Consider the following 13,462-nt stretch of genomic DNA (forward strand, 5'->3'; position numbering starts at 1 on the left):
ACTGGGGCCATTTCCCTTTCTGCTTCTTCATTTTAGAACCTTTTCAATTTCATCTGTTTCCTCTTGATCCCTGGTCATCCCATTTCTTTCCTGCCTACACTTGCTCTCACCTCCTCTTGGAGCATCCACCTTTCTCACGCTGTGTACCCCTGTCCACCCTGAGCCTCCCCGTTTCCCTGCTGCTCAGGCACACCCATTCCCTCATTTTCTATACTCATACCACTCACTTCCCTATTCATATCCAGCTCTTAAATCTCTCCTGTCTTACTCTCCTGTTCTTCCACATCACTCCCCTCTCGATCTGATTCATTCTCTCTATTCATTTCTCTACCTTCCAGCAGCAGTCTCTCCAAGCGACTCACATCATAACCCCTCAAATTCACTCCATCGCTCCCATACAGCTCACTTCGTCCCTCAAACTCATTCCACACATTAACAAACTGTACTCCCAACTCCTCACACATTTTAGCCAGCATATCATTCATAATCCTTGCTCTCTGCCTCATTTCATCACAGTCATACCTAGGCAACACACTGACCACCCTTCCTGTCACACTATTCTCCTTTATCTTTCCAAGCAGTCTCCTGACATTTATTTTGACATGCTCTTTGTTCTCTCTCAAATCATTTGTACCAATTCATACAATTAACTCTTTTGCTCATTCCTGCCTCATATTCAATGCCTCAATCACTCTACTCATTTTACCGCCTGGAAAACATACCTTGTGCATTTTATCCTCTAGCACACCTTTAATAATGGAGTCGCCATACAATGCCACTCGCTCATCTTTTGTCAACTCTTTCATGCCATCATGATTTATTTTAATAGTTTTGACCTGAATTCTCTTAATTTCATTTTGCATCCATTTCATTTCTTGCCTCATCCAATCCAATTCAACTTCCGAATCTCGCGACACATTCTCTCTATCATTCAATCTTTCTAACTTTCTTATTCTTGAGCCCCTCTTCTCACTTTCATTCATCGTTCTTTGTTTCGGTCCAACATATGTCCAACTTTCTTCACTATTATTCTTCTCATTTTCACTCTCATTCATCTTTCTTTGTTTCTGTACTTTCGGTCTAACATGCGTCCAACTTTCGCCATCATTCATTCTTTTTTTGCTATCATTCATTCTTTCAATTTCACTTTCGATTTCTTGCTCATGACTTCCTTTAACAACTTCCAGAGGTGGCCCCTTGTCTGTACTTCTTCTCACAGTTTACACCAAAAAAAATAACTTGCTAGTGTCAACCCTGTAAATGTCTCAATCATATCACCTCTCCTTCTATCTACCAAATTTCGCAGGTCACATTCCCTTAGTCTATCCCCCATAACTAACATTGTACAGTCCTGATAATCATTCTCAGCTTCACATCATCTGCAAACAACTGAATATCCTCCTACAATCCACTGACAATGTAATGGATATAAAAGTTAAGCAATGCATGTTCAAATACTGAGTCTTGTGGAAACTCACTTGTAACTTTCTGCCTCCTTGATACCACCCCCTCATACATTATTCTCTGATATCTTTCAGACAACCAATCCCCAATCCAATTCACTAACCTGACATCCAAACTCATATGCTGTAACTGAAATATCAGCTTATCATGTGGAACCTGTCAATACAAAAAAATGCAGAATATGCCTTTTCCCTCATCAAGCACTCATCACTTGACTATAAAAAGCAATTAAATTACTAAAACAAGAGTGTCCTTTAGCAAATTCATGATGAATCTCACAAATAACATTATCCTCATCTGCAGAATGCTGTAAATGATCCCTCACTAATTTTTCCAAAATCTTAACAGCTACTGATGAAATACAAACTGGTCTCTAGTTTGACACTTTCATTCTACCACCACCACCACCCTTAGGCAATATCTTATCTTATCCTCACTATCTTATTCTCTTTCCACTCTTTGGAGACCTTTTGTGTGGACGGACTCTCGTTGAAAACCTGGGTCAATGGAGCTGTTGTTCTTTAGTGCATTGTATCAAAGCCAGTGGTGAAATCTCACCCAGTCCCATTGCTTTATCGATATCCAGAGTATACAGTATTTGAAACACACACTCTTCTTGAACTTCTAAACTTCAAACCTGCCCCATATGGAGATATTCCCTCTAGTATTAAAACCTGCTCTCCAGGATGAAATACCCCAATAAAGTGTTCATTGAACAACATCGCTATGTCCTTTGCATCAATCACTCTACTCCCATTTCTATTCCACAATGTTATTCTTCCACAATCATTCCTCCTCCTACTGATCACATAATGAAAGAATTCCTTAGGATTTTCTTTAGATCTTCAAGCTTATTTCTTCTCGTGTTCCAGTTTGCTTCCCTTACCATACCTGTAACTCTCCTGGCCTGTATCTTCTATTCTTCATGTATCTAATCTCCATCCATCTGTCTCTTCCATAACTTCTTTTTTACCTGTAATTCCCATTGGATATTGTTTATTATGCATTTTACACCAAATTGTGTTCTCTTCTTCACTTGTAATATACAATGCTATTGCTGCTAATAAAATGTCTCCACCAGTTTCCAAGTAATGATGACATTTCGCTCTTCCAATTCCTTCATCCATGGAACTGCCCCTAACCGATTTCTAAGATTATTATAATCACCTGTCTTATAATTCAACATACATTCCTTCTCTCTCTCTGATACCACTACATGTCTAATCATCTCCCAAGTCAAAACCACATGGTTATGCTCTCCAATTGGGGACAGAGATGTCATCTCAGTTACAATCAGATCTTCTGATGCTGTGACCAAATCTAAAACTCTTAAACCTCATGTTCTTCTACTATATGTTGCCTAAGATAGTTGTCCCTCAAGAATTACAGAAATTCCATTCTGTTACACATGCAGTTTCCTCCTTTTCCCAATTTATACTGCTGTAGTAAAAATCTCCATAATGATCATTCCTTTTGCATTTGCCAAGCTTAACTGAATAAATATCTCCTGCTCTTCACCATATATTCTCCCTGGATTATAGCAACACTCCACTAAATATCCTGCTCTCAAAACCATTGGTGCCACTGCCTTCCAAATCCTCCACTCGGAGAAGCCACAACTAACATCATAAGCAAAATACTTCAACACCACATTTGCCACTCCTATTCTGCCAAAACATGCTATACCATTGCAGGCGTAGAAGTAGCATGCTATACCATGCTACTTCTATTCCTGTCAGTATATCATCTTCTGCCAACCATGTCTCAGTGATCCCAATAATCTTTGGACTGGCTGAGTTTATCAAGGCCATCAATTCATCTGCTTTATTCTTGATGCCCCTGACATTAGTATAGAAGAAACACCAATGGATTGTAACTGTTTCTGTACCTATCGTTATTTCCTTCAGACTCCACTGGATTCAGCAATTCATGATGTATTTTTCCCTTCTCACAAGTGACTATTCCCAGAAGTGGTCACCACTGCTACCATCCACCCTGATAATTCTAGTTTTCCTGCATCAACACACCAACTTGTTCAGAGAACAACATTCTCTCCATAGGCCTATGTCCTTCCTCATTCAAATGCAAGCCATCTCTCACATACAGTTCCTTTCTGTCCTCAAATGTCTTCTAAGCATCCACATAATCCAAGCCTCTCTTTCAAAATATTCTGACTATTGTACCATTCATTATTGACGATCTTCTTCTGAGGACAACACACTCACCAGGACAACATTACCAGGACAACACTCACTATCTTTCCTCTTTCAATTTTGCATACAACCTCAGATCTCTCATCACCCAATTCATACTACCTCTCAAGTCATTTGCACTCACCATCACAATCATCTCATCCACTCTTTCTCCTCACTTAATTGCCATAGTCACAATATCTATCATTCCTCCAGGCAGACACTCCTCTGGCATTCTATCTTGCCCACATTGAAACATCGAGTCTCCTTCACTGGGTCAAACATGCCAACATCGACCGGTGCAACTAGGTGATCACTACAAAAATCAAGTGGCATTAATTGCAAACATTTTCAAAAATGGTTTGATGTCGTGAGTGTAATATGTATGTCTGGTGGAATGTAAGAAATGTGTTTGTGGAGAGACTGAATAGAAGATGAGAGAAAGTATAGATTTGTAGGAAGTGCAATATATTATTAGACCATGAGTTAACGAATGCGAAACATCCTGAAAAAATAAAAGATGAAATGAAAGAAACAGAATTGGGATGAAAGTTAATGAAATTGAGGGAGTGAAAGGATGCAAGAATGTAGAAGCAAAAGATAGCGATAAGAGAGTGAAAAGAAGTGTGAATGAGGAAACGAATGAGAAAACAGGCCAATCAGAAGAAAGGTATGGCAGAACAAGAAGTAGGAGACCGTGGCAATGACAGAGAGTGAAAAATTGGAATGCAAGATTTGATGAAACAGTCATCAAAAATGAAAAATTAAATGAGGAATATGCAGAGTGACATTAGACATTTAGTGGAAATTAATGAAAGTGTGCAAAATGAATAGGATGAAAGAAAAAAGGGTAAAAGAAGTGAGAGTGATTCCAGGAAAGCAATGTATGGAGATTCCATAGTTAGAAGATTACTTAATGAGAAAGTCCATAAGGTCTGCTATTCAGGAGGAAGAATGAGCAAGATAATCCATTCAGTGAACATGAGAAGGAAATGAGAAAGAGAATTAGTGGTGGTTGTGGGACAAATGATTTAAGTGAACATAAGGAACTTGTAAGGGCAAATATCAGGAGGTTATTGAGAAGAGTGAAAGATAACAGTATAGTAGGAAAGGTTGTCAGTGTGTTGCAAATGTATAATAATGATGAGACAGAGAGTGCCAGAATCATGAATGGCATGCTAGCAGACCTGTGTGAGGAGAAGGGAGCACAGTTTGTGGGTGTATGGCATGTATTTGAGGGAAGAATGGAATTATACAAGTGTGATGGATTACATTTGAATGGCTTTAGAGTGAGTGCACTGGAGGAAGTTTTGCTAGATAGAAGTGAAGTGAGTGCTGCAAGCAAGAGATCAGAAGTAAGAGATGAAGTCAAAGATCAGAAGAGCTGTATTGAAGAGATGGAAGTAACTGGGAGTGGAAACAGTAGGTGAGAGATGAAGAGAGAATGGGAATGCAAGAGGAACAGGAAAACAAGGGGAGCCTGGATGGACAGGGAGACATGGCATAGAGAATAGGGATGTTGAAAGTAGCAGTGAATGTGTGTATGGAATGATCAGAATGGAGGTGGAGTATATTGCGGTGTGGGTAGGGATGTTGAGACTCGGCAGATATATGTGGTAAGCAGTGATAAAAGTAATTAGGCAAGGACAAGTTTTCTCAAAAAAGTGTTTTGGGATGTTAAAGGCATTTTGTTTATTAATTATCTTGAAAATGGTAAAACAGTAACCGGAGGATATTATTCCAATCTTTTAACCAGACTAGACAAAAAAATTCGTGAGAAAAGACCCAGTTTGCAGAAGAAAAAAAAAATCATCTTTAGTCAAGACAATGCACCTGCCCACAAAAGTGTTTTGGCAATGGGAAAATCAAGGGATATGCAGTATGAATTGTTGGAACATCCACCCTATTCTCCAGATTTGGCTCCCTCTGACTTCTATCTCTTCCCAAAACTAAAATTCTTCCTCGGTGGTCAGCATTTTTCTTCGAATCAAGAGGTGATTGCAGCTGTAGAGGGGTATTTTGCAGATCTTACTGAGAACCACTACAGGTATGGAATAATGTCCCTGGAGCATCACTGGAATAAATGTATTAGTCTTAAGGGCGATTATGTTGAAAAATAAAAATAATTTTGAAATTATAAATTCGTTTTTTCATTGTTGGGCCGAGACTTTTCAGACTACCCTCGTATAAGGAGGGAGTGAGTAGAGAAGTAAGGAGCTGGTTCTTTGCATAAAGTGTGGTTTGTGAGTGAAATGCATTTCCTGAGTATGTTGTGAATGTAGATATAGTGAATCAGTTTAAAGCATGGTTAGGTAAGCACTGTGTGTGATAGTTTGTACCTCATGCGATGAGTCTCTTACTCCATGGAGGTCAGATGTTAATAATAATAATAATATCATGACTTTTGTGAGAAAGGGTTATATATGGAACTACAAAGCAGATGATTATGACAAACTCAGGAGGTGGTTTGCAGTGATGTCATGGAATGATGAATTGGAGAGGAAGAAAATCAATGTTGCTTAGTCTCTTCTCAGGAGGTATTTGGAAGAAGCACTAACTGAGTGTATTTCAAAGGTCAGAAGATTAAATATGGTAGGTGTACAATATATGACTAAAGATGTGAAGTATGCAATCTGGAAGAAAAAAGCATTGTGGTTGCAGCACAAGATGATTAATTGGTTACATTAGGAGTACCAAGAGCAAGCAAGGAAGGTGACTCGCTTGGTAAGGATAGTAAAAGTGCAGTATGAGCAGCAATTAGGAAATGAGCCTAAAAGAAATCCCAGGGAATTTTTAAATATGTGGTCAGTAGAAGTAAGAATGATTATGGAGGGAGGATGATTTTGGTCATTATAATAATAATAGGAGAATAATAAACAGAGAGGAGGATATGGTATTGGTCTTTACTGAGTAGTTCATTAAAATATTCCATCCTTATGCTTGTAACGTAATAAACAACTTGAGAGCTTTATGAATAGTAGAGGAAACAATGGTGAATGACTAGTATGTATGTGAGGAATTTAGTAAACTTGATGTCAACAAGGCCATGGGTGTTGATTGTATATCACCTCATGTCTTGAGAGAATGTTCCAGGAAGTCTACAACAGCCATCGCATAAGTTTTTAACATGATTTGTCCAAGTTCCAAAGGGGTGGAATGATGACAAAATTGTTCAATTCATAAAGGGGGTGAAAAGCTAAGGATTTGAATTACAGGTCAATCAGCATGTCTGTAGTTGTGGTAAAGGTGTTGGAGAAACTAGCGAGGACAATGATTCAGAACTGGGTTGACAGCTACGAATTCTCCTTAATGGACAGCAGTGGGTTTGCTACAGAAAGATTGTAGTTTAGCAATCTGCTTACTTATTATAAGAAGGTGAGGGATATGTTGGGCAAGGGGGGGGGTGCATATACAATTGTATATTTAGATTTTGCAAAGGCATTCGATAGATTGACACGTGACAAGCTTGTAGTTAAACTGGAACAGGTGGAGGGTTGGACAATTGATTATTGCATTAGATTGGAGATTGGCTGTCTTATATACACTTTTTTGTGGTTATACCTTTTCAGCTGTTTAGAGGCAACTATATATGCCACCATCTATGGAAATGACTATGAGCAAGGTGGCTTCCTGTTGCCTTCTTTGCCATACTATATCCTATGACTATACCCTGTGTACCATCATAGGATATAACAGGCAAAACCGCAAGCAGGCAAAACCCCAGATAAACTGGTGGAAAAAAACCTGTTGTCTATGCCCAAGACTGGCTAACTTGGCTATGGCTGAGGAAAATCCTTAAGCTCCTCACATCATTAATGGGAATCGAACCTAGAACTCTCCTTCCCCAGGCATATGGTTGCGAAGAGCAAAGCCACTAGGCTAACTGCACAGACACTATCTACCAATAATTGTCCAGACACTTTAGCAATTTACAATTGATACCAGAAGGGAACCCTAATATTAGGTATGTCCACCTTTGACTTTGATCACCTCATGCGCTTTGAGGGAGGCTTTCCACCAATGGGTGGCAGACATCAAGTGGAATTTGTCTCCATTCCTCCATCAAAGCAGCACTGAGTTCAGTGACAGATCAAGGATGCACTGCTCTGGACCTCAATTGCTGCTCCAATTTGTCCCATAGGTGTTCGATGGGGTTGAGGTCAGAACTCTGTGCAGGCCAGGGCAGTTGTTTAATACCCATACCTTAAAAGGTATGGTATTGATCTTGATCGATTATCTAAGGTTATTATTCATGTGTCTTATAAATTTATATGTTTGTGTTTGAGGTTTATCAATATTGTTTTCTAAATTGGTAATGAAATTCTTCCATTGGACTCTTTGTCTTTTATGTGTTTCTCTTTTTGTTATTGCTCTTTTGTGTTTATATTCAATTTCAACCTCTATTTTGTTCGAGCTTAACTATTTTTTGTATGCCTTCCTTTTTTTATCTATGATTTTCCTGATTAATGAATTGTAAATACAATATTTATCTTTGAATTTACATCATAAGTAATTATTTTTAAAATCTAGCAACTGACAGCAATTCTCACTATAAAATATAAAGTTATAATAGTGAATTCACTATAACAAACTACCTGAAAAAGATCAGCTAAAGCCTCATGTATTAATACTATACTAAAGATATAGTACTGAAAATTATACCACACTATACTACATTGCAAATTACACTATTGCAAACGTTGTGGAATAAAAATTTCTTCAGTCCTTTAAGATGAAATTTCTTTTTTTTTTTTAAAGGGAAAATAGCAAGTATAATTACACAATGATTTGATTATGAAGAACTATGAAAAAAAATAGGAAGATTTATATTAGCATAAAGTTTCCAATTTTATTCATAGTTCTTCATAATCAAATCATTGTGTAATTATACTTGCTATTTTCCCTTTAAAAAAAAATAATTCTAACAAGTTATCGTAACTCGTTAGAATTTTAAAAAATTCTAACGAGTTACGATAACAAAAAAAATAAGTAAATAGTCTGAATGACTTACTTTAGAGTTTGCAAAGCCAGTGTAATATCATACTTCTTTTCTGCGAGTGGCAATTTCTCAAAAGATGTTAGACAAGGGTGTTTCTTTGAATGATCATCCCTTACCTAAAACAAAACACAGTATAATTTCTACAGTTGAAAATGATTCTGCAAATTTACATAGTAATATTGAAGGATAAATTACATCATTATAAATTAAAGATCACTGTAATTTATAATTGGTATCATTTTTGGGTCTGGCTGCCACTGATCAGACCTCAATAAACAGATCAGGTCGAAACAGATCTGGGTAGTGGTCCTTCCCATAATGCATAGCATTATAAATGTCCATAAGGGTATGTGCATTGCATTATGGTATACTAAGGCAATTGATGTGAAGTCATTAGCCTCTATATACAAATAACCCAGTCACGAAGTGACTTCATGTGCAAATTTTGTTTGCTTACGATTGGACAAAGGATGAAACCAAGAATATCATTTCTTGGCATCTTTAATTTACAGTATAAACAAATAAAAAACTTTCAAAATAACATCATTAAATTATGAATATCTCATTGTTTTAGTTTTCAGTAGCCTACAATTTCAGCTACATTGTTTGACTTGTATAAAGTCAATTGAAAAATTGACGTTATACAAGTCAAATACAGATAAAAAAATAGAACATAAAAATATTTAATACTCATCAGTTTAAACAGTAATGGACATAAGCGTCATTGAAGAGCACTTGCTCTCTCTCCAATGTCTACTGGGAACATTCCTAGTTGTAGTTGGTACAGATAATGGAAGGATATTGTACATGTGTCTATTTGATTAGATTAAGTAACAATCCACTGTTATCCTTCCTTACTCTTGTGTTTATTATCATTATTATTATTATTATTACTACTACTACTACCGAAAATTCATGGAATATAACGACAACATGAAGCAAACATGGGCTATACTCAACGAATTGGTAACTCGAAAAAAAAAACTTCAGCACAAGATTTTATTGCAAATCAGGTAACACTGAGCCCAGTGGAGTCTAGAGGGGTTAATGCTGGGTATAGAAATAACGGCATTTATATGCTTTAAACTAACTCCAGGAGTATCCAGAATAAGGGAGAGGAATTGGTGGTGCAGATAGCATCAGCCTGGCCAAAAATTATTGGGGTCACTGAGATGTGGTTGACAGAAGGGGATATAATAACAGAAATAGAAGTCGCTGGGTACAGCATTTTTTGGAAGGATAGGAAGGGAAAGCGTGGTGGTGGAGTACTGCTTATGATAAGTGACGACCTATGTCCTCTAAGAGTGGAGACTTTGGAAAGCAGTGACATTAATGATTTTGAAAGCATATGGTGTGAGGTGGGCAAGAACAGGATATTTAGTAGGGTGTTGCTACTGACCCAGGAGCACAGAGGGTGGAGACCAGGAGATGTTTAGACAGCTGAGTTTAGCAAGAGCAAGAAGCATGATTTATTATGGAAGATTTTAACTACAGTAGTACAAATTGGGGAGAGGAAGATGAACATAGCAATAAGGGAATGGAATTTCTAGAATTCTTGAGGGACAAATATCTTGGGCAACATGCAATAGAGGGAACAAGAGGTTCAAGAGTTTTGGATTTGGTTATAGCATCAGAAGAGTTGATAATAACTGAGATGACATCTCTCCCACCAGTTGGAGAGAGTTACCATATGGTTTTGACTTATAATAAATTTAGTTTAATCCTTTATCCAAGTGTGAGCAAACAAAGTTTGCACCTGAAAGTATCTTCAGGACTGGGGTAAGGTAGTACAACACCAGGGCACTCCTTGCAAAGGTGGAGCAAGCTACCAACACTTCTATCTCAGTATCTCCCATAATGCAAAACACATCTCCTTGCAGATATGTCTAATGTTATGCATTAAGGGAAGGCCACTACCCAGACTAGTTTCGACCTTTATTGAGGTGTAGTTAAGTAAAGACCTCTCTAAAAATTAAGACGATCCCTAGACCACTCCATAGTGGCCGAAAGACAGTCCAACTCAGCGTTGTTCCACTCAATGACAGGCTCACCCCATCACCGAGAAGAACTTCTCAGCATTGGCTCTACACAGTGGCAGGTTCACCCCACCGCCAGCCAGAGCCATAATCTCAACAGTGGCCCTACTCAGATAGAGGCAAAAACATATCCCCAAGCAGAGGCTCTCAAAGCCAGCCCCCACCAGTTCCGACTCCCATCGAGGTCTCTTCAGTGGGAGCCAGGCCCAAATGGAGATACCAGTCAGAAGCATTAACAAGGTCATCTCTACCTATAGGAGTTGCCAATTGGTGTGCCACCTTTTTAATAAATAACTCTGGATTTAGAGGAGGATGTTGAAAGTTTATTTTTCACTTGGTTAGAATATAATAAATTTAGTTTAATCCTTTATCCAAGTGTGAGCAAACAAAGTTTGCGCCTGAAAGTATCTTCAGGACTGGGGTAAGGTAGTACAACACCAGGGCACTCCTTGCAAAGGTGGAGCAAAGCCACCGACACTCCTATCTCAGTATCTCCCATAATGCAAAACACATCTCCTTGCAGATATGTCTAATGTTATGCATTAAGGTTTTGAGGTTTTGACTTAGTAAATGAATAGTTATGCAGGAGTATCAAAGAGACGGGAACATATGTGGAATTATAAGGTAGGTGATTATAATAGTCAAAGACATCAACTTGGGGAAGTTTCATGGAGGGAGGAATTCGAAGGCCAGGATATCATTAGTATTTGAGAAATTGTAGAGGAATATTTGTTAGCAGCAATAGCAAGCTGAATTCCACAAGTGAAGAAAAAAACACAATTTGGAGCAAAGTGGATGACAAACAATATTAAACAGGAATTGCATGCGAAAAAGAGGCAATGGAAGAGATATAAGGAGACGGGTGAAGAGAAGATGCATGAAGAACAGAAGACACAGGCCAGAAGTAAGGTGAAACTGGAATATGAGAGGAGATTGGCCCTAAGATCCAAAGGAAATCCTACGGAATTTTTTAGCTATGTGGCCAGTAGGAAGAGAAATGACTGTGGAAAAATGATATTGTGGGATAAAAATGGGAATAGAGTGACTGATGCAGAGGACATAGTGGAATTGTTCAATGAACACTTTATTGGAGTATTTCATCCTGGAGAAGTCAGTTCTGATACTAGAGGAATAGGGCAGGTTCAAGATTTAGAGGTACAGGAGGAGCGTGTGTTTCAAATACTGAGTAATCTGGATGTCAGTAAAGCTGTGGGACTGGATGGTATTTCACCATGAGTTTTGAGAGAATGTGCTAGGGAACTGACAGTGCCTTTGACCTGGCTTTTTAATGAAAGTCAGGATGCGGGAAAGGTGCCCATGGAATGGAAGGAAGGTAAGATAGTGCCTTTGCATAAGGATGGTAGCAGACTGGAAGTGTCTAATTATAGGCCAGTTTGTGTGTCATCAATAAATGTTAAGATCTTTGGGGAAAGTAGTGAGGGACCATATACAACATTGGGCAGATGAGGGAAATGTTATCTGTGAGAGTCAACATGGATTTGTGAAGGGACGCTCTTGTTTTAGCAATATGTTAGCCTTTTATGATAGAGTTACAAGAGCATCAGATGAGGGAAAGGTATATACTGCCATTTTCTTGGAATTCAGCGAAGGCATTTGACAGGGCGCCACATGAAAAGCTGATATTTAAGTTGCAGCACATGGGTCTTGATGTCAGATTAGTCAACTGGATTCAGGATTGGATGTCCAAAAGGTATCAGAGAGGTGTGTGTTGTGGAGCAGTTTCAAGGAGGGAGAGGGTTACAAGTGGGGTGCCACAGGGCTCAGTCCTGGGACCTATATTGTTTAACCTTTATATCAGTGACATTGTCAGTGGATTGCAACGGGATATTCAGTTGTTTGCAGATGATGCGAAGCTGGGAGGATTATTAGTAATAGTGCAGATGTGGTAGCCCTGCAAGAGGATTTGAATAAGCTAGATAGGTGGGCAAATGAATGGGGATTTCAGTTTAATGCAGCAAAATGTAAGATCTTGAGGTTTACGAAACATCGATGGGATGCTGCATAATCTATGGGATCAGTTATACTGGAGGAAGTAGGGAAGACAAGAGATCTGAGGTTAATGATTGATAGAAACGTGAAATTTAGGGGACATATTGCAAAGGTGGTGAAGTTAACACAGAGGATTGCTGCAATAATGAGAAGGACACTGACCTACAGAGATAAAAGGGTTATCATTCCGTTGTATAAGACTCTGATCAGACCACACTTAGACAATTGTTCTCAGATTTGATTCCCAAGATTTGAAGGTATAAATTAACTGTGGAAAGGGAACAAAGGCAGATAACAAAGATGGTTTCGGGACTGTGCAATGTTAGTTATGAGGATCAGCTGAGGGGATGTGGACTGCAGAGTTTGGTAGATAGATGAAGGAGAGGTGATATGATTGAGACTTTTAAACTGTTGAAAGGTGGTTACAGGGTTGACACTGATGAGTTCTTTCGCATGGTTGAACAGCAGGAAGGAGTGATGACAATAGGACATCCCTGGAAGTTACGAAAGGAAACTGTGAGCAAGAGTGTGAGGAGTGGTTTATTTGCATGGAGGGTGGTTGAACCATGGAATGCATTGCCTGACAGAGTGGTGAGAGCAGGAACAGTCAATGAGTTTAAGGAGTGGTATGATAGACTTTGTGTTTCCTAGGAAGGACCTCCCACGACGAGTCTGTTTACTCCTTGGAGGCTTAATAATAAAAATAATAATAATTAATTACATGGCCAATTGGGTTCTTTGTCTTTCTATCTGGTGCTATC

At 38.6% G+C, this 13,462-nt stretch overlaps 1 protein-coding gene across 3 annotated transcripts in view; it reads right to left on the reverse strand.

The window, feature by feature from the left end:
• Positions 1-13,462, reverse strand: part of RyR (Ryanodine receptor) — a 1,703,288-nt gene that overhangs the window by 1,266,748 nt on the left and 423,078 nt on the right. For all 3 annotated transcript variants that reach the window (XM_090399345.1, XM_090399347.1, XM_090399344.1), the window contains exon 24: positions 8,668-8,771. In XM_090399345.1, the coding sequence (XP_090255471.1) occupies positions 8,668-8,771 (104 nt within the window). The remainder of the gene's footprint in view (positions 1-8,667; positions 8,772-13,462) is intronic.

This window comes from Typopeltis vanoorti, chromosome 10 (genome assembly GCF_054136105.1).
Source record: "Typopeltis vanoorti isolate ZY-2024b chromosome 10, IOZ_Tvanoo_1.0, whole genome shotgun sequence".
Classification (NCBI taxonomy): domain Eukaryota; kingdom Metazoa; phylum Arthropoda; class Arachnida; order Uropygi; family Thelyphonidae; genus Typopeltis; species Typopeltis vanoorti.